This window comes from Tenrec ecaudatus, chromosome 8, assembly GCF_050624435.1.
Source record: "Tenrec ecaudatus isolate mTenEca1 chromosome 8, mTenEca1.hap1, whole genome shotgun sequence".
Taxonomy (NCBI): domain Eukaryota; kingdom Metazoa; phylum Chordata; class Mammalia; order Afrosoricida; family Tenrecidae; genus Tenrec; species Tenrec ecaudatus.
The window spans coordinates 85113730-85140550 of NC_134537.1; the positions used below are offsets into that span (position 1 = coordinate 85113730).

At 42.7% G+C, this 26821-nt stretch overlaps 1 protein-coding gene and 1 non-coding gene across 2 annotated transcripts in view; both read right to left on the bottom strand.

Annotated features, from left to right (window-relative positions):
* Nucleotides 1-15367: 15367 nt before the first annotated feature.
* BNIP3L (BCL2 interacting protein 3 like) overlaps nucleotides 15368-26821 on the bottom strand; it is a 45490-nt gene continuing 34036 nt past the window's right edge. Inside the window, exons 3-6 of the mRNA XM_075556485.1 lie at nucleotides 24097-24169; nucleotides 17954-18057; nucleotides 17693-17842; nucleotides 15368-15946 (exon numbers count right to left, since the gene is read on the bottom strand). Coding sequence (XP_075412600.1) covers nucleotides 15898-15946; nucleotides 17693-17842; nucleotides 17954-18057; nucleotides 24097-24169 — 376 coding nt within the window. The 3' untranslated portion in view covers nucleotides 15368-15897. The remainder of the gene's footprint in view (nucleotides 15947-17692; nucleotides 17843-17953; nucleotides 18058-24096; nucleotides 24170-26821) is intronic.
* Nucleotides 21707-21870, bottom strand: LOC142455602 (U1 spliceosomal RNA). Its single transcript, XR_012785785.1, has one exon. It is a non-coding gene; the product is annotated as a U1 spliceosomal RNA (small nuclear RNA).

Here is a 26821-nt window from a genome sequence, read left to right on the forward strand (position 1 = left end):
GGTAATCCAGGTGTAGTGCCACCCAAGTGTACCTCCCCTTCCTGGCCAGAAACCTGAACCTCTGAGCATGCGCAGTGTACCACTCCTTCCTGGGCCGATAGCTCAGACCTCTGGGCATGCGTAATGGACTTCCCAGTCCCTAAGCTAAACTACTAACCAGGACGCCGCCGTTTGGTCTAGAAGCATGCACTGTCGCTGGACTCTGTTTGGGGCTGTGTGTACCATGAGTTACTACTGCAAGGCTGAATAGGTTTTAGCAGAGCTTCCAGACCAAGGAGAAAGGTCTGGCAATCTCCTTCCTAATCAGGAAGGTCCGTCTTGGGGATGGCACAGAACAGGCTCGTTCCTGGTGGGTTCTCAGTATCCAGCCTGAAGGCGGCTAACAACCACAACAAAGAAGGTCCACGTTCTTGTCTACTACTCTTAACTTCCTTCCCTGACTCGCTCTGTTCCAGGCTCCCTGGCTTTCTGGACTGTGGCTGGGAACGTACAGCTCATCTGCTGCGGGTTCACCCAGAGCCGCCATGGCTCCCGATTTTGGTCCTCTTCAGATCTCCACTCAAAGGGCATCTTCTAGTGAGGCTGCCCAAGATGGCTTCATTTTAAATTGTCCTCAGTAGAGGAAAGAGCTAGGAGGCAAAGGGCATTATAGAGGTCTAAATAAAGGCATGGATATATATATATGAGAACAGAGTTCACAACTTTATTTACATTACAAAGTGTCTCAGGTACTCTGTCACTGAAAAGCTGCCATTATGTCGCATTTCTCAAAATGTCTACCCCATATGCGGCCGCTAGGAAACTTTTTGTTGTAATGGCAATATAGTGATGGTGTTGCCTTCCCTTTCTCTTGTAGGATATTTATCTTTTCCAAAAACATAGGGCTTCTTCTAACAGGGGTGGAAAACAATTAAGATGCGCTCTTACAACAATCCACTTGAGTAAACGACAGGATTTTAGTATATTCCTTTTATAAAATCAATTTTGTTTGGAGCCCACCAAGGGGAGGGTGTAAGGCTGCCTGCCAGTCAAGCCAGCACCCTATCCTGGAGCTGCTGGAGCCTCCTTGCAGCCATGTCTCCAGCCGACTGGAATACGGAGGTGTCTTCAGATGCCCGTTGTTTGCACCATGAGAAAAAACAGGGGCTGTTGATTTGTTATCAGGTTTAGGGTGATTTCAAAACCAAGGAAATGAAAACACTATTTCCTGGCTTCCTTTATCTTCTCTCCGTGACAGTGCAGCCACCTCACCATCCTTTGCCCTTCCCCCCACCACTGCAGGGGCACCCCGTGTCCCGCCCTTCCCTGTGCCCGCCCATCTCCAGCAGCCTGTACTCACGTGCTCTCTTGGGGGCCACCCCTCAGCTCATCATGGCAGACACCAGGGAAGGAGCCCTGGCCTCAGGCCAGAAGACCTGAGTCCAGCCCGGAAGTCTTCGCTGATGCTCTGTGTCCCTGCCCCGGGCCTCAACAGGTCGTCTGTGCTCCCCCACTGGTGGATGAGCGGTTGTCCAAAGTCCCTCCGGTGCTCCTGTTCAGATGTTTTACATTATCGGGGTGAGAACAGGGTCAGCGCTCAGGGAGGTCTGACAAGCGAAGATGTGCCCTTGGGGCTTGTTTCCTTCAGGTGCCACCTCTTCTGCTTGCCCACCCATTCACCAAGCTATTTCGACACTGGCGGGTTTGGTAACTGCATTATGTAAAGCAGAGAAGGAAGGTTGGGGAACGGTGAAAGACACTGGGGAACACAGTTGCATAATGTGCCCTAGATGCTGAGGTGCCCTCCCCAGCCCCCACTTTGCGGGTCACAGCAAGGATGGCTGATGGCTCTACGGAGCCCTGCCCGACAGCAGCCCCTTGCCAACCACAGCGCAGGTGTGGTGAGTCAGCTCTGCAGTGGGGCTTATGTCCCGGAGCTGCTGCCGTATGGACCAAGCCATGGGCGATGGTTCGAACTAATCAACGGCTTCATGGAGAAGAGAGCTCACAATCCTCCCCTGTGACTACAGGCAGGCCAGTTCTACCCAGTCCTCCACAGTCGCAATGGGTCAGAAGAGATGCCACTTGGTCATCTAGAAGGTCAGTGTGAGTCAGAATCAACTCAGCAGCGCAGTGGCCATGCATTGGACTGCAACCCCAAGGTCAGCAGTTTGAAACCACCGGAAGCTCCTCTGGAAAGGGCTTTCTACTCCCGTTAAGAATTAGTCTTAGAAATTCACAGGGGCAGCTCTACCCACCAAAAGGCTGAATATTCAAGTCCACTCAGAAGTACCTTGGAAGAAAGACAACCTACTTCGAAAACACCAACCACTGAAAATCCCATGAGACACTGGCATCTCTCTGCATATCCGAGGTCATCAAGCATCACAGCTCCCTCTGTAGCAACTGTGTTTTCTTTTGGTGTGTCAACTTTGCTTGAGACCACTCTCTGGCTTCTTCCCTCCTCTCTCCGACTGCATTCTCCTTCCTGCTCTCCCTCCCAGGCTTTTCCTGCAGAGCCTCCTCTCCACAAACCATGCGCCCAAGTAGCTCATCCCAGACTCTGCTTGTAGGAACTGGATCAAAATCAATATGCTCTCAATTCATAAAATCAAAGTGCCCTTGAAGGCCAAAGCATGCAGGGGAGCCACTGTAGGAGAGTTGCTAAAGTAAACGCCCAGATTAGTTTTTGCTTTTTTTAAAAAATCATTTTATTGGGGGCTCATACAACTCTTATCACAATCCATATATACATCAATTATATAAAGCACATTTGTACATTCGTTACCCTCATAATTCTCAAAACATTTGCTCTCCACGTAAGCCTCTGGCATCAGCTCCTCATTTTTCCCTCTCCCTCCCCTCATGAACCCTTGATAATTTATAAATTATTATTCTGTCATATCTTACACTGTCTGACGTCTCCCTTCACCCACTTTTCTGTTGTCCATCCCCCAGGGAGGACGTTATATGTAGATCCCTGTAATCGGTTCCCCCTCTTTACCCCACCTTCCCTCCACCCTCCTGGTATCGCCACTCTCACCACTGGTCCTGAAGGGATCATCCATCCTGGATTCCCTGTGTTGCCACTTATCTGTACCAGTGTGCATCCTCTGGTCTAGCCGGATTTTTCAGGTAGAATTGGGATCATGATAGTGGGGGGAGGAAACATTTAGAAACTAGAGGAAAGTTGTATGTTTCATCGTTGCTACACTGCACCGACTGGTTCGTCTTCTCCCTGGGACGCTTCCGTAAGGGGATATCCAGTTGCCTACAGATGGGTTTTGGGTCCCCACTTTGTACTCCCCTCATTCACAATGATTTTTTTTATCTTTGATGCCTGATACCTCATCCCTTCAACTCTTTATGGTCATACAGGCTGGTGTGCTTCTTCCATGTGGGCTTTGTTGCTTCTAAGCTAGATGGCCAATTGTTTACCTTCAAGCCTTTAAGACCCCAGATACTACATCTTTTGATAGCTGGGCACCATCAGCTTTCTTTACATTTGCTTATGCACCCGCTTTGTCTTCAGCGATCGTGTTGGGAAGTTGAGCATCATGGAATGCCAGTTTAATAGAACAGTGTTCTTGCGTTGAGGGAATACTTGAGTAGAGGCCCAATTTTCATCTGCTACCTTAATACTGAACCTATAAATATATGTACATTGATCTATTTCCCCCTCACCATATATAAATATATTTACCTATGTACATGCCTTTATTTAGACCTCTATAAATGCCCTTTGCCTCCTAGTTCTTTCTTCTATTTCCTTTTACTTTCCTCTTGTCCCACTATTATGCTCAGCCTTCATTTGGGTTTCAGTAATTCCTCTGTTACATTATCCTTGATCACACCCTATCAGGCCTCCTACACCCTCCTCACCACCGATTTGGATCACTTGCTTTTCCCTTGTCCCTGGGTTTGATAACACCACTTCCTTTCCCCCCACCTCCCCCTCTCCCATGGAAGGGGAGGACATCCTGGTCCACCAAGCCCTGAGGTCAGTATTCCTGCTTGGAGCAGACAACACACAGAGAGGACCATAGGGCTGGCCCCACCACGAGACACGACATCCCTCACTACAACCATAGCACTGTGGGGGACAACACTGGAGACACAGTGTGGGAATTGTGCACAATCTGACCCCATTACACTAGGGAGGAACATTTAGGGCATGCAACAGAGGAGCAAGGGGTGCAAAGTGTGAAATCCCCAGGGAATACCAAAAATAGACTTTGGAGACAAGAGTGTGGCACCCCATCAGACGTGACTGGAAAATACTTGTAAAGGACAAAAACAGACCTTGAACTATTTCTAGGCTTTTCCTTTTTTGTCAGTGGCTTTCTTTTCTGTTGTTGTGGCATTTGTGTGTTGTTGTTGTTTTGTTGGTCTTGACTTCCTTTGTTGTTTTATTTGGCCTTGCCTGGATTTTGCACTTACTAATGTCTTTACATGTCTATCTAGATAAGATAGGTGTGATAAACAATTTGGAGATGAAAAGAACAGGACCAATGGTTCCAGGGGTACAGGAGACGGGGTGGTGTGAGAAAGGAAGTGGGGCGGGGACCAACCCAGGGACAAGGGAACAACAAGTAAACTAACATCAGTGCAGAGAAAAGGGTGTAGGATGCTTAGTGGGGCTTACTCAAGGGCAATGAGCAGCAAGGAATTACTAAACCCAAATGAAGGCTGAATGTGATGGTGGGACAAGAGGAAAGTAAAAGGAAATAGAGGAAAGAACCAGGAGGCAAAGGACATTCATAGAGGTCTAAATATAGGCATGTACATATGTCAATATGTACCTGAGTGGGGAATAGAACTATGTACTCATATCTATATGTTAAGAATTAAGTTTGCAGATGGACATTGGGTCTCTACTCAAGTATTCCCTCCACACAAGAACACTTTGTTCTGTGATGCTCACCTTCCCAACAAGATTGCTGAAGACAAAATGCGTGTATAAGCAAATGTGGTGAAGAAAACTGATGGTGCCCAGCTATCAAAAGATATAGTGTCTGCGGTCTTAAAGGCTTGAAGATAAACAATTGACCATCTAACTAAGAAGCAACAAAGCCCACATGGAAGAAGCACACCAGCCTGTGTGATCATGAGGTATCAATGGGATCAGGTATAAGGCATCTAAGACCCAGAACAAAATCATATGCAATGTGAATAGGACAGAGACATGGAGTGGAGACCCAATGCCCATTTCTAGACAACTGGACATCCCCTCACAGAGAGTCATAGGGAAGAGATGAGCCAGTCAGGGTGCAGTATATCACCGATGAAACACACAACTTTCCTCTAGTTCTTTGGTGCTTCCTTACTCCCACTATCATGACCTCAATTTTACCTTACAAATCGGATTAGACCAGAACACACACGCTGCTACAGATAAGAGCCTGCAACAAGGGGAATCCAGGATAGAAACCCCCCTCAGGGCCAATAATGAGTAGAGATACCAGCAGGACTAGGGGAAGGTAGGGGAGACAGGGGAAATTGATCACAAAGATCAACCTATAGTGAACAATGGAAAAGAGGGTGAGGAGTGATGGAGGATGATATAAGATATGAAAAATAAAAAAGATATGAAAATAATAATCTATAACTTATCAAGGGTTCATGAGGGAGGGTGGGCCTGGGGGGCAGGGGGTTAGAAATGGGGAACTGATATCAGGGGCTCAAGTGGGAAGAGAATGCTTTGAAAATGATGATGGCGGCATATGTGCAAATGTGCTTGACACATTGGATGAATGTATGGATTGTGATAAGAGATGGAAGAGCCCCCCCAAAAAAGTATTTAATAATAAAATAATTTAAAAAGAAATTCGTGGTCTGATAGGGAAAGAAGACTCAACTATGAAAATTAGTCATAATTAAAAATTAACACAGCATCTTCTATGTGCGTGCCAAGTCCATATCCAGCTACTCTAAGCATTCATTTAGCGCGTGCTGCCTTATATGATTAGAAGCATTTCCTCCAATAAAAGTTCATTTCTGCCTTCTTCCCTTTGCTGGCTGGTCTACACAAAACCCTCTCCTGCCCTCTGCCTTCTTCTTCCTGCCTTACCTCAACACAACCGCTCCCTTCCAAAACCCCTTTCTGGAAACCCTGTTGAGGTGTGGACCTCCTTACCTGAGTGGAAATGTCACGGTGCTTCCAGTCATGGTTCCTGTCTCCCATTCAGGGCCCAGTCACTGGGGCTGCCACTGCCTTCTCTGCTGACTGCTCTCCTACCCTCTGCCATCTGCGAATGTCTTGATCACTCACCTTCACTGGCTGTAGATGGGTAAGCATTTTCTGCATCCCGAACCACATTATCCAGCTGGGCAAGGTCAACATTCATTTGAATGACTTCTCTTCCCTCCTATGTCAGCCACTGTCATGGCCCTCCTTGCCACCAGAACCATTCTGTGCTGGTTATCTCAAGTCTCAAACATGCCCTCTGTGGATCACACTTACTCTGATGGTAATCTCGTCCTCTCATTGCTTCAATCACTAACTCTTCTTCGACATGTTTCTTTTAAATGGCTGCAAAATACCCATTTTTGCGGGTCCTTGATAATGTACAAGGGGCCCAAAATAGTTCATAGAAAAATGGACTTGGAAGATAAAAATAATTTTCCAAATTCTCTTTAGTCTCCTCATATTTAACCTCTCTGTTGATGCTGGACATTTAGATTTTCATGTTGGATTGAGTACCTACTATGTGACACAGCTATCCTTATTTTTGAAAATCTGCTTATATTCTACTGGGGGTAGATAGAAATAGACATGAATACAGGAGGGCTTTGAACGTTAGTGGAAAAATTCCATTACATTTTATTCTATTTCCCCCCCAATTTTTGGAGTCCCCCTCAAATAAATAGTGTCATGGATTGAAATGTGTCCCTTCAAAAAAATAACATGCCTCTCTTGCCCCACACACCTTACTCACCTGACCTCACTCTGTGTGACTTTTGTTTCTGCAAATACAAAGGGACATGGAAGAACAGAAATTTGACGGCGTAGAAGAGGTGAAGAACAAAAACAAGGGTAGTGCTGTCAGTCATCCAAACAGATGAGTTTGAAAAATGTTTCCAAGGATGGGATTGCAGATTTAACAAATGTATTAAGTGTCATGGAAAGTACTTGAAAATGATAAAGTTTTATTTTAAAAATTCAAATATATAGCTTTGGGGAAAAAATTGTGTGTGTGGGGGAGGGGATACTCCTGTATAGTTTATTTGCTTTTAATTTTTTCAGTGCCTATGTAATTCATACCTAGGATTTTTTACACTGATTTGATCAAGTTTTATTTCTGCACATCTTGTTTCATGGTTGTTGTTATTGTTTTAAGTAGCTGTCATTACTTCACTTATCTTGGGTGGGGAGGGAACTTAATCATACCTACTGGAACCCTGGAGGTGTAGACTGCTAACCACAAGGTCAGCCACTTGCTCAGAGGAAAAGAGGAGGTTTGAAGGCCCACAGATGGAGTTCTCCCCTGTCCTATAAGGTGGCTAGGCGTCAGAACCAGTGTGCAATGCTTGCAGAATCACACCTATGGGCTCTGGTGGCACAATTAAGCTCTCAGCTTCTAACTCAAAAGGTTGGCAACTCACTCACCTAGGAGCCCCAGGGAGGAAGGCCTGTGGATCGGTGTCCTAAAGATCACAATCTAGACAACTCCGTGGGGTAGTCTCTCATACGCACAATTAGTTCATTTGGACTTGATGGCACCTGACACAAGTCAACCCGAGGACTACTGCCACTTACATAGCTATGTACTTCGTGTGATGTACAAAATCTCACTTAATCCTTTAACCCTCGAAGACTGGTGATTATTTTTATCCTCATTTTCAAGTGAGGGAACCTTAGTACAGGATGTATTGGCATAACTGAAAGTACCATGGACTGCCAAAATAGCAAGTCTGCCCTGAGAGAAGTACCTCTAGAATGTTCCTTAGAAGCGAGGATGCCAGGACTTTGAACATGTTCTCAGGAGAGGTTCCCTGGAAAAGGGCAGCATGCTAAGTAACACAGAGAGCAGTGGGAGAGAGTAAGGCTCTGATGAGACGGCCTGACACTGGGCTGCAACAATGGGCTCAGACAGGAACAAGCGTGACGATGGCGCAGCAATGGTTTTTACTGCTGTCCGCAGGGTCCCTGTGACTCAGAGCTGACTCCGCGGTGCCCAACAGCCACAGCAAAGCACGGCACCACCCCAAGATCCATGGGAACACGCATGGGCCTCAGCAGTTTGCCTCCACAGACCATGAGTTTCATCAGTATGCTTTGCTCCTGCTCTCTGCAAAGTTCATCAGGAACCAACCGTCTCCTGACGGTTGACCTTGCTGACTGCTTCACATTAGGCTTAGCTCTCACAAGTTGCCCTCTAGGTGTGCAGGCTCATCTTATGAAGGACATCTTCATACATGTGCACAGTACATCCACTCAGTCTCCTGGGTGCCCTGCCAGAACCTGGTTGGACAGTGGTGGGGATGGCTTGATCACTTCTCCATAGCGAGGCAGTCTGTCTGGCAGCCAGGGTCTCACTGGGTAACTGTTCTCTGTGCCCTTTCCCAAGCAGGGCAGGCCTACACAGATCTCGGGTTTCAAGTGCTGACCCTGGCTGTGGTGCCCACCTCCCAGGAAGCACCTTTAGCCATGTTACCCTGGGGTTCCACTGCCGGCTTTCCAAAGAGCGTTCAGGAGGCTCCGAGTGTGAAACTGCTCACATTGTTGTGTCTCTGCTATTAATCCTCTTGAGTGTGGCTACTATGACTTTCTTCTCTTTTTAAATTCATATTTTAATTTTCTTTTTATGTTTTAAATCATTTTATTAGGGGCTCATACTACTCTTATCACAAACCATACATCCATCCATTGTGTAAAGCACATCTGTACATTCACTGCCCTCATCATTCTCAAAACATTTGCTCTTCACCTAAGCCCCTAGCATCAGGTCCTCAACTTTCCTCTCTTAAAAATGTTTTTATCCATTGTTATTTCCTAGAACAAACAAGAGTGCTTACTCACACAAGAGCCCATTTAAGCCACCAATCAACCTATTGCTAGTGAGTCAATCCCAATTCCCATTGCTTGTAAAATGCTCTTTAAAGTCACATTTGCAACTACACATGGAATATAACTTGCAATTGTGAGGCAGGATTGTGAAATCTGTGAAAATCAGTTTGTCTGTTTTTTTTTTTAACACAGTTATGTCAGGCGATCGCTCTAAGCATTCCAAACTAGCACTGACTGAGGCTGCTTCTTTCACCTCTCTTCTCCAAGTGGCGTGTGGTCCTCGAAAGAGTGAGGGTGGAGGAATTTTGAAGGCCAATGGAACTGTTTTCTAGCTCAATTAGGATGGCAGGTATGCCATTGATGAACTGCATACAGAAGGGAATATATTTTATGTCATAAATAAAACCTGAATTTGAACATACAAAAGGAAAATGAGTTTTCAATAAAAATAACTTTCTCACATCAGTACCCTTCTTCCCAACCCCATACAGTGGGGTAGTTTTGGCTCAGCTGTGCACCGCCCCGTCTCTGCATGCCCCCCAATAATCCAGCCCCTCCGATGAGCACAGCTAACTGCCCTGGAGATGTTCTAAGGACTAAAGAGGAGACACATGCTCCAGTCTGTCTTCGCTCCCAGGATGCTTCCACGCTGCTTTGCTGCCCCCTAGAAATCCCATCTCTAAACTCGCCCTCAAATTCCTCTCTGGTGCTTGTACAAAGGACGGCTGGCTCCCTTTGCCCTGTGCACTTGAGCTTAGCCACACTCACGTGCCCCAGTGTAGTGCCCACTTCATTTGCATTGGGGAACAATCTAGAGCTTGAAGCCAGAAGGGACCTGAGAGAAATCTGGAGGTTTTATGTCTTCCTGTGTCAGGGAACTTAAGATGTCAAAAGCCAAACCAAACAAACCTCTCCCCTTCAACATCAATTTCTCTACTAGAGCCACACCATTATTATTTAAATATGCTCAACATTTATTCAAAGCGTATACTTTGTTAAAAAGTTGAGAAAAAAAATCCGTATGCCCAATTCTCTCTAGCAATAAGTCTGTATCTCCTTTCCCTTCTTGACTAAAAATACCCAAAATGCTTGTCTACCCATGCCGGCTGCAAGCTTCAGGACCTCACTTCTCCGCCCGCCCTAAGCTAGCTCCCTCCCCAACAAGCGTCTAGAAGAGCCACAGCTGAGATCCATGGCCTCCCTGTGGGTGAAAGCAACCAGGGCCAGGCCAGGTCGGCAGAACTATCTGATCTGATGCTGCTACTTTCCAGATCTACCATAAGTGTCAGCAAGCATTTCCTTAAACTTTACACATCTTGAAGACACACTCGCCATTATTAGAAAACTGTCCCATCAATTTCCACGGGCTGGCTTTCCTCCCTGGTGGTGCGAGGTAAAAAAATAACAGGCCAGGATTGCTCCCATGAGATCCGGATGTTAAGGGTCACTGAGTCAGAATGACGAGGCAGTGAATCTGGATTGCTTTGGTTTTCTGCCTACCTTCCTGACTGTTCTTTTTTTAACCTCCATCTAGCTGCTGCTTTTCTTCCAGATGTTTCAACGTTGTGCTCTGGGCTCCCCAGGCCTTCTTCTCTGGCAGTCTTTGCCCCCAGCTAGGTGGTATCATTTCACTTTTTTACTTCCTCAGTCTTCTTTCGCTTCCCACCATCCAGTGATTCCGACTCACAGCAAGGCCAACGAGCTACAGGAGCGGCACCAACCCAGTGCTACCAGGGTTCCTTCTTTTGCTTCAGAATTCTACCTGCCACTGAGCCATGGAAAGTCCCGTAGCTCCGCAGCATCTGCTCTGCAGCCCTCCTGGGAGATGCCAAAGGTCAGCGTGTGCCTTCACCCAGCGTCTGAATCCACTCAAAGGCAACCAACGAACTACCAACTCAAAGGAAGCCAAGGGTTCCTTGACCGACTTTCTGCAGAACAAATAGGACCTCAGCAGATCGTTGATCCAATGGGTTAGTGTAGGTAAAAGGACGTGAGCCTTCCAGTTCAGCGGACTCTTCACAGTAAGTGCTCCCATACTTCCCACTCCTGACCCGACAGTGACTTGTTTTTTTAAGTCATATGGCCAACATGGCCGTTTTAGAAGTCAGTGAGCTCGACAGCTTCTTCACTCCGTTCTCACCCTGATTTACGTCCCTCACGATATGGCTTCTTTGGCAGGAACATCGAGCAATTATGTGAATGTTAGCATAAACACGGTTGAGATGGTTCAACGGCTGAAATGAGTATGGATTTTCTTTTCCCTATCTATTCATAATGCTGGACCCCAAGGAAGCCCAAATGTCGCCTGAAGCTCAAAAGCTATCTCTACGCAAACATTACCGGTGAGGTTAAATATATAACCTAAGAAGCCAGGCTGACACAGCCTACCTGACCTGATGCTGCTATTTGCCAGATCTACCACAAAAGTGTTGACAAGCATTTTCAAGATATAATTATTGCAGAAGTCTAATGTTTTGGTTGGAAGCTGTGATTTTCAGGCTATAAATTGATACTCTGATTTTTTTTCCATGAAAAATTAAGAAGCCCCAGATCTTGAGATAAACTGGGCCTCGGGAAATTGCTTTAGCTTTGCATTGGCTTTCCAACTCTGTACTTTTATTAATTATATGATGTGGACAAATTCTTTATCATCACTAATTCCCCCTTCCTTCACCTATAAAGTTCTATGAATCCTCACAGGGACAGAGAGCCTTCTCTTTCTCCCATGGACTGACTCCATGTGGGTTTGCTCTGGTGGCGAGTAGCTCACAGGCTAACCTACAAATGAAGGCTAACTCTGGGGTGCACAGTGCCACAATGGGAGTAAAAACGAGATGTCCCAACAGACTGCAGACAAGGCGCCTAACCCAGTTCAAGGAGGGGCTGTGATGAATGTCAAGAAAGGCTCCTTAGAAGTGACCTCCAAGCTGAGAAATGAATCGTATGGGAATACCCCTGGCAGAGGAACCCAAAGAACATGTTCACTGTGACTCAAGTGGGGGGGCCTCCATGGGGAAATGAGGGTGGAGAGGCTGGTGGTGAAGGGCTTTCGCAACCACTGCAGGGCATTTTGTCTCAAAAGACAATGGGGAACCAGTTAAGGGATTCAAATGGTGCAGTGACAGGAAAGTGGAGAGCCATGGAGAACGGTTAAAAAGTTCTCTAAGTTATCCAACAATGGGAGTAATTTAAGATGGGGGGGGGGGGAGGGGAGGGAGCAGAGGGTCTTATCTACCCGTATCCCCAGGCAGATGTCGACCTTTTGATGGTCCAAGGAGCACACACCTCACTGGTGTTATTAGGGCAGTCAGTCTATTGTGTGGCGGAAATAGGGAGAGCTCTGTTCCAAGCTTTAAATGTGTCTAGGGCCAGTCTCGGGGTTCCAGTAAGCCCACTGCCTTGAGTTTTGTTCCACATTTGCCTCCCTCCCCCAGGACCTCCCATTGCGATCTTCGTTCAGCAGCCATCAGTAGTAGCCAGGAACAAGTAGTTCTTCCGGGCTCAGGGTTATTATAGACGGGGGTTCACTTGGCCCACCAGTCCTTTGGGCTGCTTTTTCTATTGGTAAGAACTGGGCACTTGACAATGGGCCATGGTGACTGACTGGTTCCTAGATAGAGTAGTTAGAATGATTGGCAAGTTTGTTTGGGATGTGACGGGATGTCACATGAGAAGACTGGCTCTGGAAGGAGAAAGTAGGTAGGGAATATCAAGTCGAGATATGTTAAGCTTGAAAAACCTGAGTGTTCAAATAGTAATGTCAACTAGGGGACCATGAGTTTCTTGAAGCCTTCACTACGTAACGCATGTGTATCTAAGAGTGTGTACTTTATTTCCCCCCAAACTTTTCTCCCGCGTTCTCATTCTGTTAGCGTCTACTGGTTAAGTTCAACTGATGTAGATGCCCCCTAGATACTTCCGTAGTCAGTGCAACCAAAATTGGAATCATCTTTCCTCCCACCACCATCTGTGTGCTAACCTTGCAGCTGGCGATGTCAATCAATGGGGCAGGGGAATGTTTTTCTTCTCTCTCAATCCAATTCAACTCCTGGTGTGGCATATGCTCGTAATTATGCTGTAGCTCAACATCTGCAACCTGCAGAGCAGGCACTTTGTTAGGGCAGATGCACTGTCCATTTATGGAATGCTGGGCCCCTGTTAGACGCTCAGATTAGGGGGGGGCTCAGTAACAGAACACGTGCGGTTTTGTGGAGGCAACACTCCCTGAGATAAAACGATAGAGCGACAGAAGAGGTGTGGTGAGAGCTTTAATGGCACAAATGTTTCTAGCTACAAGTTATTACACCTGTGCTGTGAACTGCGGACAACAAGACGGAGTGCAGACTAAACAGAGGAAGAACGCATAATCACTTTGGCTCAGTTATTCCCCAGTCATTTCAGCAACTGATTCACTTATAAAAAAAATCAACTCACTGGCTGAGTTTCCAATTTTCATTTTTTATAATGGTAAATAATTTTACTGCTATCAAAGTAACTTGTTGCATTTTTCAATGTGCAAGTTTGTGCATTTTGCTCATAATTCTATTTGTAAATACTTTAAGCCAGTTTTCAAACATGAGAAAAATTAAGCCTGCCTTATCATCTCCAACTGTAAACAGGTGTAAAGCTTTTAAAACATTAATTAATTGAAACAAAATCTCAACTGTTATTGTGGAGTTCTCCTTTCCAATAATACAATCTGTTTCTGTTTAATGCAAATCTGGGCAGGGGATACAGACACTCCTCCCATATGCTAGAGCTATCAATAAATACTGCATTTATTTCATCTTATGACAAATCCTACGGTGATTGTGTATTCATTTTTTAAGTAAGATTCCATAATTTCACAGATACTTTAAGTAAAAGGGCAGAATTAAATTTATTTTCAATGTTGAAAAAATAATAAATATATCCAAGTTCTAATCATACCACCAATAAAATGACTAGTGAATCTGGAAAGAAGAGGAGATGCCTGTGAAAGGCTGCTCTAAGCAGAGTTCTTTTCCTCTCCCATGACGTCAATCGGAGTCCAATGGAAGGTACGTTTACTTAGGTCTATTACCTTTTCCGTTTCATCCAGCCTTTTCAAAATCAGAGGGCACCAGATTTACTTTTCCAAAAGAGATGCTAATTTGCACAATTAAAATAAATAGGTTACAGAAGGCAAATCACGGTCACCAGGTTCAAGATTAATATAGAAAATAAGGTAAAATATAAAAAGATGTCCAAAATTATTTAGCCATCATCAAACACTAGAAAAAGAAAAGCTGCTCAGAAAATCATTTTGAGTATATCATCTTTCTTATGGAATAACAGCTATATTTTTGGGGGCAGAAATGATATTGAAAATTAATTTTTTTTACTATAACACATTAATTTGTGAAACTTGACAGGAGAGAGAAAAAAAGTTAGTTCCTGCAAACTGGCAAACCTGGCTGTCGTAGTGTCTTTACTCCAGTCAACTCGAGCGCTTCATTTAAGGAACAGAAGGCTGATTTTAAAATTAATAATGGTTCACTGAAATATTCAATAGTAATGCCTGTATCATAGTCATTATTAAATATAAAAGTGTAGTTAATAATAGCCTTCAGAGTCATGCTGTGTGTTCTGAAATCCAATAAAGTCTACTTGAAGTAACTGGTAATCCTGATACTTTCTAACAATTTGGAAAAAAATTTAGGGAAAAAAAAGGGTTATTGAAGGGAAAAGTTGTTGCGAGTCGTGGAATTTCAAGAGTTTGACATCACTGAGAAGAAAGTGACATGAGAAAATCAGCCGTGCCTGCAGAGCTGCAGGAGTCACTGGGAGACCACACAGCCAACAAGAACAGGGAGAGGGGACAAGAAGCAAAAAGGACAGGCGTCTTTTCAGAACTTTGTCAACTGTTCCCGTAACCCGAGTCTGATTCTCAAAGTTGTGCAAGTGCTTTGAATAACTCTGAAACTATTATCTTCAGAGTCGAAAGGCTTTAGAGGATAAGTTGACGCTTCCTAAAACAAGAAGCCTATATTTACACCACAAATTGGAACTCATTCCAAAGCCTCTTAGAGAAAAAAATAAAAGTAAAGAAAGTTATGAAAAATTAGCATGCAGCTAAAAAACACAAAAATCTCAAACATACACAAAAATCTCAAAGCAAAAAAAAAATCTCAAAGCAATTTCATATATTTCTAGGCCTGAGACATTCCTTATCAGAAATAAAGACTACATTATAGAAAAGACATTACAATATACGAGTATTAAAGTCTGCGGATGGGATCTCAGCTCTCAGTCTGCTGCTCTTGCCTCCTGGAAAGGCACGAAGGAGGCGCAGCCAAAGGTGGCTCCAAAGCCGGCTTGAAATACCTCTTTATTGCCCAGGTTACTTTTTAAATTGTGTTTTGGTTTTTTTGTTTCTTTTTTTTTGGTTCTATTTTTTTAATTACTATAAATTCAAGTTTAGGGAAGCTTGCCTTTGTCTTGGAAAACAACAACAACAACAACAAAGCTTAATTATCACTTGCTAACCTGAACTCATTTGAAGAGAGGAATGGTAGCTATCTTGCAAGAGTAACTTTATACCAATAATGATGCAGGGCTGACTCTGGCGGTGACTAGAAGGAGACAACAGTATTGTTGACAAAATTATAATCTGCTGGTGGCATTTGCAGAAAAGAAGCCCTTGCAAAGATCTAGACAGTAAACTCTGTTAGGAAAGGCTAACGTGTCTTACAGACCCCAAAGGGAATGAGGTTAGTAAAATGTCTCAACAGAGTTAGAATGAAATACTGGATTTTCAGTTACTGGAACTTGGATATGTAAAAATAGGGTGGTAGGTCATGCTTATAATGGTCTCAAGTTCAAATAAACTAATGTGACAAGAACAGCACTTCACAGGTCACACGCATTTCCAAAGGTTTTTGTCTTCCTCAGTAGGTGCTGGCAGAAGAGGTGCTCAGTCGTTTTCCAATATAGATGCTGAAAGGAAACAGAGAACATCAGGTCTCACCTGCTCACGCAAGTCCAGGTCCACGTCAGCTTGTCAAGTCCTAACTTGAAAACTACAATGTTTCTGTCCTTCGGAGGCTCTAAAGCAGTGGATCTCAACCGTCCTAATGCTGTGACCCTTTCATACAGTTCCTCATGTTGCGGTGAAACCCAACCATAAAATTATTTTCGTTGCTACTTCCTAACTGTAATTTTGCTACTGTTATGAATCGGGTGACCCCTGTGAACGAGTCATTCAACCCCCAAAGGGGTCGCAACCCACAGGTTGAGAACTGCTGCTCTAAAGGTTCCCCAAGACCCTGAAATTATCATCATTTACTTAAGTCACCAGCCAGTCCAACTGGTTCCATATAATGAGCTTACTTGTTTGTTAGGGTACTGGCTGCTGGAGAGCAGAGGCAGTGATTGGGCAAAGTCAAGGCAGAGGGAACAGGTCTCTACAGAGTATACAGAGTCAGCCTCTGAGATGTTGGCTTTAAGTTCCACGGACAGCTTAGACACAAAACACAGTAACATGTCTAATGACTGTGGTGTTCTGTGTAAGAAAAAATTAAGGCTGCCAGTGCTTTAAAGAGGATTTTTACTGTCTTAATTCTTAAGGACTAAGGGTCTAAGATCAATTTTCCATGCCAAATGATAAGTATTTCACCCTTACAATAACTTAAACATAAGCAACGTTAAGGAAAACTAGGAACTAGATTCATCTCCCAGTTTAAGAAAAGCAATCAACGCGTTTTAACACTCTTCTCTGCATTCATCTACAAACAGAACTGCATTTACTCCAGCGGGAGAAACAGTCTGAAAGTTCCTAACAGGAAACGACACTGCGGAATACAAAATGGGTAAGTGGACTACAGTGCAGGCACCCTGGGAAGGCATTTAAACTGCTCCTGCCCCCCATACCACCGACACATAGCACATACACGCTCTCCTTCCTCTACAAGACTGTCCACCTTACAGGACCTGCTCATGGGCCTTGCCCTCCCTCGGGCAGACTGGGTACCCAAAAGAGACAAAAAGGGTGTATCTGATATGCTGAGTTTCTTAAAGAAAAGGTTAACAGATGATGTATTCTTTCCAAATTGTCTGCAGAAAAAGATCACTGAGCACAACTTAAGCCTGAGACATGCCTTAGGAAAATTAAGTTACCTTTACCTCTGAAAATTTTCAAAAATACATTTCTTTTTTTAAATCAAAATTAAAAAGACATGCTTGACAAATTAATGAACTACCAGTTTATATTAAATTAAAACATTTTATGGCTAAGAGAGTAAAAAGTAACACCCAAAATTAACCTAAAAATTTCATTCAAAGATGATTCAAAGAGGGGGAGGAAACCACTCCTATCAACCCCAAAATTTATACACTAAAGATTAGTTTACTGTAAAATTTAGTTTAATCTTGAGCAACTACAAAGTTAATAGCAAAAGAAAATTCAAAATGCTTTTTAAAAATATAGAAGAGCTCACCTTAAAAATGAGCTTTAGGGATTAATATGAGCATCTTATTTTTAAATAAGGGGGGAAAGCTGTAAAAATGCTTACTGGCAAAGCAACCAGTCTACCACCTTTAAGAATTCCAGGTTCACCTGATTTCCACTAAAACATGTCAAGCACAGTACCACAGACTGCCTTCACACACACACCTCTTACATCTAGAGCTGCAAGATGAAGGGAGCACAAACGGGAACAAACGCAAGAGCACGCCGGTACTTACCCTAGCCCCAAAGCCAACACATGAGAAATGAAGAGAGATGGAACGAACACCTTGAGGAATTCTGCGGAGAAAATACCCCCTTTCTTCATGGCTCCACTTTTCCTCATGCTTAAAGAGACAGCACGTTTAGGGTGCCTGAAGTGGAACTCCCTGGAGAAAGAAATTCAGAGGTAGGCGTCAGAAATACATTTGCTAATACCTTGGTCTTGCGCAATGAAGAAGGTGAACTAGGGTCGGGAAAGCAACACGCGGAGGACTTACTTAGGTGGAATGTTTTCAGGCCTACTGGACCAGTCCGATACCCACTCAACACTCTTCTTCATGGCCTCGCCTCCTCTCTCGCCTTCCGCAGCTTCTTCTTCTGACTGGAAAGAAGAATTTAAACTTTAAATTGAAAAAGTGACCAATGTCTCCGAATACAAAGACAAATCTGGGCAAAAATATACTAAAATCAAAGGTGGTACCATCAGTAATTTTTATGTTAAGAATCATGCCATTTAAAAAAAAAAGAAAGTATCTAACAAAGATCTAAGATCAGTGCTGAATTGGAGAATTGGAGGGGTGAAGATCAATGCCAGGAAGAATGAGGAGGAGGAAGGCTATTCAGGACACACGGAAGCAGCAGCCGCACAGCGCAGCGGGAAGAACGGAAAATGTTTACAGGAGCTCTCAGCGGGGACACGACAAAAAAAGATCTGAATGACCACTCCGAATCTGTTGAAGTTGTAGACTGCACTCTGAAGTTGGATCTCATCACAGGGCGATCAAGGGGTTTCGGCTTTGTGTTATTTAAAGTGTCAGAGTGTGGATCAGATTATCTATTACAAAGAACATAAATTGAATGGGAACGTGATGGACCCTAAAGGGCCAAAGCCATGAAAACATAACAACCTGTTAAAAAAAACAACCTGTATTTCTCCAGATACACCTGAAGAGAAAATAAGGGAGCACCAGTGCTTTGGTGGTTCTGGTGAGTTGGAATCTACAGAACTCCCCAGGAACAACAAAGCCAATAAGAGGCGTGGATTCTGCCTTATGACCTTTAAGGGAAAAAAAAAACCAGTGAAGAAGATAATGGACAAGAAGTATCACAATGTTGGTCTTAGTAAATGTGAAATAAAAACAGCCATTTCAGAGGAACAGTATCAACAACAGCCACAAGGAGGATGGAGAGGAGACTTTTCAGGATGAGCTCGTTGAAGAGGTGGTGACCAGCAGAGTGGTTATGGGAAAGTATCCGGGTGGAGTGGTCATCCAAATAGCCACAAACCATCCTAAAGGCTTCCATTTGCAACTCATCCCCAACAGGTGGTGAGGCAGTCTTTTCCAGTTTCAAGAGTCATTGGAGGGTGGTCCTGCCACCTAATAGTAGTGGTTCAAATGAATTTTTTGGTACCAAGTCCCCCAAATGATATTGGGTCCCTCTCAAGTTTAATATAAATTTGCTTTCATTGTTTTATTTCTTAATTGATATGCTTCAGAATAATTTGTGATTTATGCCCCTTACCCTTAGTATTGAGAGCAAGTCTTGTGTTAGAAGCCCAGTGTGACAGTATCAGGATGTCGTAGTAGTGTCTTACCGTTTTAAAAAATTCTTTTGTATTTAAAAAAAATCTAAGTAACTTTAGAAGAACTCAAGTGAGCATCACTGCTATTTCATGCAAGCTAAATGAAAAAAAAAATTTGAAGCTTATTTCACTATATAATGCTAACTAAACCAAAACCCCAAAACAAACAAAAAAAAACCCAAGCGCAATGCCATTGAGCTTATTCTGGCTCACAGTTATCCTCTAGAGCAGTGTAGAATTGCCCTGTTGGGTTCTGAGACATCAGCCCTTCAAGGGAGTTGAAAGCCTCTTCTTTCCCGATAATGCTTAATACGATAGAGTGAAATCTTGATAACTGTTTAATCTGGGTGACTGTGGTCTATTGCATTATTTTTACTTTTTATATGCACATCAAATGTTTCCTAATAAAAAATAAATGAAAGGGAACATACTAAAAAAAAAGATGCGATGACAGTAGTAACAAATAATGATAGCATTTATTAAGCATTTTTCAAGAGACAAGCATTAGTGCTTTTCAAGTATTACTCCTTTTACCTTGTAATAACCCTATAAAATAACCATTAAGGTCCCATTTTATAGATAAGGGAACAGAGGTAAATTAAGATCCTTGCCTTAAGTACCTAGCTAGTAAATAAATCCACCAAATTGTTTCTAGAGCCACCATTCTTGAACATGAGGCTTTCCTATCCTGCAAAGCAGTAATATTTTTAAACAATTCAATGTCCACTGTCCATGATTTACTCAAAACTACTTCAGCCAAAAATTTTGAAATTTGTTTTATTCTGAGGCAGAATTTGACATCTATCTCACCAGATAAATAAAAAAATATATCTTTTTTTTTGCTAATGATAACCTAAAATTAAAAGATTTAGGCCAAGAGTATTCAAAATTTCTACCAATTAATTTCAATAAAACCCACAGAAATAAAAATTCCTAAAAACAATAGAGCTTTATTTATTCATTTTAAAGAGTGGGATATTAAGAACTTAAACCAAAGCGTCTCAAAGCCAAGCCTGCTTTGATTTGTTATTTTGTTTGAACAGGATTCTCTTATATAATGGAAGATTTCATCCATTATAATAGCTCGTTAAGAAATGCAGGGCTAGACTAGACATAGCCCAATGCCTTAGTACTGACGGTCTGCAGATGTTGATCCAGAACTCTGTGGAGAAACAGCTGGTGAAGCCGGGGTTCAGTGCTTGGCTGTGCATTCCATACTCCCCAGGACAAAGAGGAAGCAGCGGACTTCTGTACGCTCACAGCCCTGGAAGCTACGGGGGCCGGTCTACTGGGCCAGTTACAGTCACTATGAGTCAGAACTGACTCATGGGCAATGGGCATAAATCACTGCATCAGGAAGGTAGTAGCTTCAGTCTCCACATTTACAAAGTCTCCCCTTTTACTGTCAAACCCTAAATGAAATCCCTGTGGATTTTTGCTATCGCAGAAGTTATCGAATTCTGCCGAACATGGCAAATTCCAATGGATTGCATACCCAATGCATTTAGAATTAAGCTTCTTCCATGGGTACTGAGAATACTCAGAAGGATGAATTGGCTCTTTGGAAGTAATACTGTAAACATTAAATCAGAATTAGCATTTTTTTATCTGTGTGTACACACAATATGAAATTATTCCACAGACTGCACTTCTGCTTAGAGTCCAATTTTTGTCCCTCATTAAACCTGCTTAAAATCTTAAGTTGAATCTTTTAAACAAGGTAATGTTTAATCCTGTTCAGCAGAATAAATATGAAATAAGTTAGGTATTTTTAAAAAGATAATACACTTTTCTTTCAGTTACCTTTGGACTTAAAAACACAAACAGCTTCATGTAACCCTAGAATGCTCACCCTGGAAGGATCAGATGTTCTCCCTGTTTATATCTCCCTGAAATATATGGGGTCACCATGAATCAGAATCAACTCAATGCCAACTGACAACAACTACTTCCTTTTACTGATCCTAAATTTACCACTTTGTAAGATTTACTTCCAATCCTTAAAAAACAAAAGTCACGTCACTGCCATGGAGTCAATGCTAATAACCAGCGACTGGGTAAAGCAGAGTAGGACTCCCGTGTGGGTTCCTGAGGCTGTCTTTATGGGAGCGGACAGTCTTGTCTTTCCTCTTTCTTTGAGCCATCAGCTTTGAACTGATGACCTTGGAGGGAGCAGTGCAACTCAACAACCAACTACACCCTCAGGGCTCCTCCCCAACACTTAGAATTTCAGAATCTTGTGAAAATGAACTTAATCCAATTTTACAAGGGGGCTTCAAAAGCTTCTGAGGAAAACGAAATAATCTTTTGAGTCTAAAAATAAGATTCTTATTTTTAATCGTCAGTAACCCATTCTCTCCAAAAACCAACTCATAGCAAACCTGTAGGACAGGGTAGAACTACCCTTGTGGGTTTTCGGCACTGTTAACTCTTCCTTTTTTTCCCCCAGGGGAGAACGTGAACGCAGTCCCACACTACCACAAATTATGCAGTCGAATTTCCCACATTTGGGGAAATCGCAGGGGTCAGCACATCCAGAGTGCAATGGGTAAGCCTTGCCCTGGGAAACCCACCTTCCTCAGCATGGTATCTCCCCTGCCAGGCAAGTGGCACTGTACCTCTTGAGAAATAGAAAACCTCATTTTTTGCCCATGTGGTCGCTATGAGTCAGAACTGACTCAATGGCAGTGATACCGTAATTCTCTTCGCCTACATTTATTAAGACAGAGAATTCTGATCATTTTAGCCTGTTCATACATGGAAATCCCTTATTGTCTAAGGAAAAAGAGAGTTTAACTTTCAGTTTAATTGCAAAACACTGCCCAACGGGCCTCTCTGGCTTCAGAAGCATACCGCAAAATGTCTTCAAGGTCAATTTACAGGATGCTTTCACCTACACACCTGGGACACTAGAAAAACTAGCATTCTACAAATACGGTCTGAATGGTCTTTTTCTAAATGTATCACTTTAGCCTTCCTCACCCCAACATCTGTGAGCAGTCCTGATAGCTGTGCGGCTTCCTTAATAAAAGGAGCAGTGTCATAAGGGTCACACACTCAGATTTGGTTTCAAGCCTACCCTCTATCACATATTTGCTGTGTGATCTTGAATCATTACAACAAAGCCTCACTTCTTATTTGTCTATGGGGATTTTTTTAATAGAGCATGGTTAATAATCCTTAGTACCTTTCCTTTCCACCTCCCAGAAAAACGTGGAAATGTCACATATTCTTCTTATAGATCAACTATGAAAATATTCAAAAAGGACAGTCTATTCCCTATCTTTAATTTTGTTTCCTCAATGAAAAAAATCCATCCTAAATCTAAGTAAATTATGTTTTCTTCAATTTAAAACCACAAAAGTAAAAGACATTTTGAAAGCCTGGAAAATACCACTGGTATTGTTGCTCTTAAGGAGCCCTGGTGGCACAGTGGTTACTTACGGGTTAGTCTACAACTGCAAGGTCAGCAGTTTGAAACCACTGGCAGGAGAAAGACAGGCTTTCTACTCCCATAAAAAGTTAGGCTCAGAAACCCACAGGGCAGCTCTATCCTGTCCTGCTATAGGGTTGCTATGAATTGGAAGCAACTCAATGGCAGTGACGATTGTTGCTATTAGGTGGTAACACCCCGAGTTCCAACTCAGTGACCCAAAGTGCAACAGAAAGAAACACCGCCCAGTCCTATGCCACCCGCATTGCAATGTCTGAGCCCACTGTCGCTATGTGGCTCTTCCTCTTTCTCACTGCCCCTCTACTTTTACCAAGCAAAATGTCCTTTTCCAGGGACTGGTACCTCCTAAGAAGGTGCGACAAAGTCTCACCATCCTCACTACTAAGAAACAGTCTGGCTGTACTTACCATTCTATTAGATCTAATGCTTTGTGTATGATCAGTCAGACAGATTTCCAAAATTTAACCTTGCTTAAACTGACTGGAAACAGCCTTATACTATAACATACTCCCTGCTTGATTAGAACCTACCTACCCTCTTCTACTTCTATCTATTCTGCATTTCAATGGAATTTTGTAAGTCCTCTGAAATTCCAGGGTAGCTAGTTCTTAAATCCCACAAGCTGTTCAGCATCATTGTGCACCTGCTATTCCATGAGCCATGACATCATGGATCAAAACGCTCCTCGAGGTTACCAGGTAAATTATTGGGGGAGGGATGAGAGGAGTTTAAGGTTAAAAAAAGTTTGGGGAAAACGTAGTGTAATTAAACAGACTCCTTCATTGCACATATTTTCAGAGTCTCTTAGATTTTAAGATCAGCAATGAATCAAGGGGACAGCACAGGCCTGAGAACTGTTTCATTTTGCTGTGCATGGGGACACCAGGAATCAGGGCCAACCCGACAGCGGCTAACAATAACCGATATGCACGCTACTTGGCACTGTGACTGTTAAACTGTAGGCTGGGTGCCTAGGGGGCTATGTTAGTTTTCACTAACTTGACTTCAGGACTCAGTTCTGGAATTTTCTTCCTACTGAGTCCTTCCTCAGGACACACACTGTGGTCTTGAATCAATCAACACCCCTTTCAGTTTTCCTAAGTGTAAGCTCCAAAATGAACCTGGAATACTGGGGCAATACATTCTATACAAGAATTTCCAATTCTTCTACGGCAAAAGAGCCAAAAAATTCTTAGTGCAGAAAGAGTGTAACAAGGATTAAATACATTCCAATGTAAAAAACTGAGTAATTTAAAATAACTTCAAAGTGTATTTTTAAAAGTCTTATTCTTTAATATATTCAGCAAAACATACTTAAAAGATATTTTTACACATTTCCTATTTCTTTATATTGTAAATTGGAAAAACAAACATACACATACCTGAGAACTATGGTCCCTGCTGGTATGCATTTCTACATCAAACATAATTTGTCCATCTTCTTGTGGGGAAGGGCTACAAGAGAAAAAACAATAGCCATTAGTTTTAATTCCTATTTTGTCAAGTAGTTGGTCTCTACTATACATTAGAAAATTAAGTTACAGCTATTACCTCAAAAAACGACTCGGAAAACAAAACAGGTGAATAAGCAAATGTGGTGGAGAAAGCTAACAGTGCCCAGCTATAAAAAATTTTGGCACTTGGGATCTTAAAGGCTTGTACTTGAACAAGTGGCCATTGAATCAAGCAGGGAAGCAACAAAGCCCACAGAGAAGAAAGACAGGAGCCTGTGTAATCAATCATGAGGTGTCGATGGGAGTAGGTATCAGAAGGTCAAAAATAAGTAACCGAAGAGCATCAAAGATCAAAAAATCATATCACTGTGTGCTCACCTCCCCAAAACGATCACTGAATACAAAGAGGTGCATAAGCAAATGTGGTGAAGAAAGCTGATGGTGCTTGGCTATCAAAAGATAAAGTGGCTGGGCTCTTAAAGGCTTGAAGGTAAACAAGTGGCCATCTAGCTTGGAAGCAAAAAAGCCCACATGGAAGCAGCACACCAGCCTGTGTGATCACAAGGTGTCGAAGGGAAGAGGTATCAGGCATCAAAGAATAGAAAACATATCATTGTGAATGAGGCGGAGTGCAGAGTGGAGATCCAAAGCCCGTCTGTAGGCAACTGGACATCCCCTTACAGAAGGGTTACAGGAAGGAGACGAGCCAGAGTGCAGTGTAGCAACGATGAAACATTCAACTTTCCTCTAGTTCCTAAATACTTCCTCCTCCCCCACTACCATGATCCCAATTCTACGTTACAAATCTGGCTAGACCAGAGGATGTACACTGGTACAGATAGGAACTGGAAACACAGGGAATCCAGGATGGATGATCCCTTCAGGATCAGTGTTGAGACTGGTGATACCAGGAGGGTGGAGGGAAGGTGGGCTAGAGAGGGGGGAACCGATTATAAGGATCTACATATAACCTCCTCCCTGGAGGACGGACAACAAAAAAGTGGGTGAGGAGAGATGTCAGATAGTATAAGATATGACAAAATAATAATTTCTAAATTATCAAGGGTTCATGAGGGAGGGAGGAGAGGGGAGGGAGAGGTAAAAATGAGGAGTTGATGCCAGGGGCTTAGGTGGAGAGTAAATGTTTTGAGAATGATGAGGGCAATGAATATATAAATGTGCTTTACACAATTGATGTATGTATGGATTGTGATAAGAGTTGTATGAGCTCCTAATAAAATGATTAAAAAAAAAGAGTTGTACGAGCCCCTAATAAAATGATCTTAAAAATAAATAAAGACACGAAGAAGAACAAAAGTAACTGAATCAATATGAAGGAGCATGGATATAGTGGCAACCCAAAACACGCATGTAAAATAATTAGAAAGCCCCTCACAGAAGGGCTAAAAGGAATGGATAATATATTCAGGGATGCACTATAGCACCGATGAAACACATAATTACCGTACATACTCGAGTATAAGCCCACCCAAATATCTGCGGAGGCACCTAATTTAACCACAACAACAGCATTAAAAATGTGCTGAAAAAACTTGGCTTATACTCGAGTATATATGGTATTCCTCTAGTTCTTTAATATTTCCTCCCCGCGCTATTATGGTTTCAACCTTGTTAGACTTGCGTATGATCATGGGTAAAATTAAGATAGTTCAATGCATGAAAGTCAACATAGGTAAACACCCACCCTGAAACAGTAACAGGAGTAACGGTTTCCTGAGGGCACGGGAAGAGAAAGTGATAACAATGACTGTGTAAACCCACTCGAGGGTAGTGACCAACAGAATTGTAGGTGAATGGATATATCAGATAGTGTAAGATATGGCACACACAAACATATATAATAATAATGATAAGGGTTCCAGAGGGGGGTGGGGGGAGGGGATAAAGGGGAGCGGATATCAAGGTGGTCAAGGAGAATGTTTTGAAACTGATTGTTGTAAGAAGTGTACAATACTGCTTGATGTGACTGTACTATGGAAGGTTAAGATATCTGTAAGAGCTCCCAATAAAACAATAAAAAAGATTTAAAAAACAACTCAGAAAGATCTGTACATCCTAACTATGCACGAGAGAACCAATACTTAGTAGTTATATGACACATAGCACTCTTGTTCCCCAATGCTTTATTTAATGGTGAGGAATTCCTTCATGATAAATTTGCAAAGGAAATATCAACTGAAGACAGACTGTCACATTTTCTAACTTTTACTCTCATTTTAAATTCAGAAACCTAATTTGGGGTTTTCTCTCTCCATCAAAGCTACTCCACAATTAAGTAATTCTATACCAGCAGTATGAAAAAGCAGTCTCAGCGAACTCCTCAAAGACTCATTGGGTCTCAAGGTCAAAATTGTTTTCCAAAGATGATTACATTATTTGCCTTTTTCATTCTCATCTCAAGAGGGTTTACGTCAGAGTCTATATGGCATGTGACTTCACAACAGACTGAATGCAGAAACAAATGAAAATCCAACTTGTTTTCTGTTCAGACAGACATTAAAGAGATTTGTAAAATGATGCTTCTATTACTGATTTTGCTTTGTTTTGGAAAAGTTATTTTTCATTGAATAAAAAAAGTTAAAATATAATGTGCTTATTATAAATGAAAAATACACATTTAATTTTTTCCTAC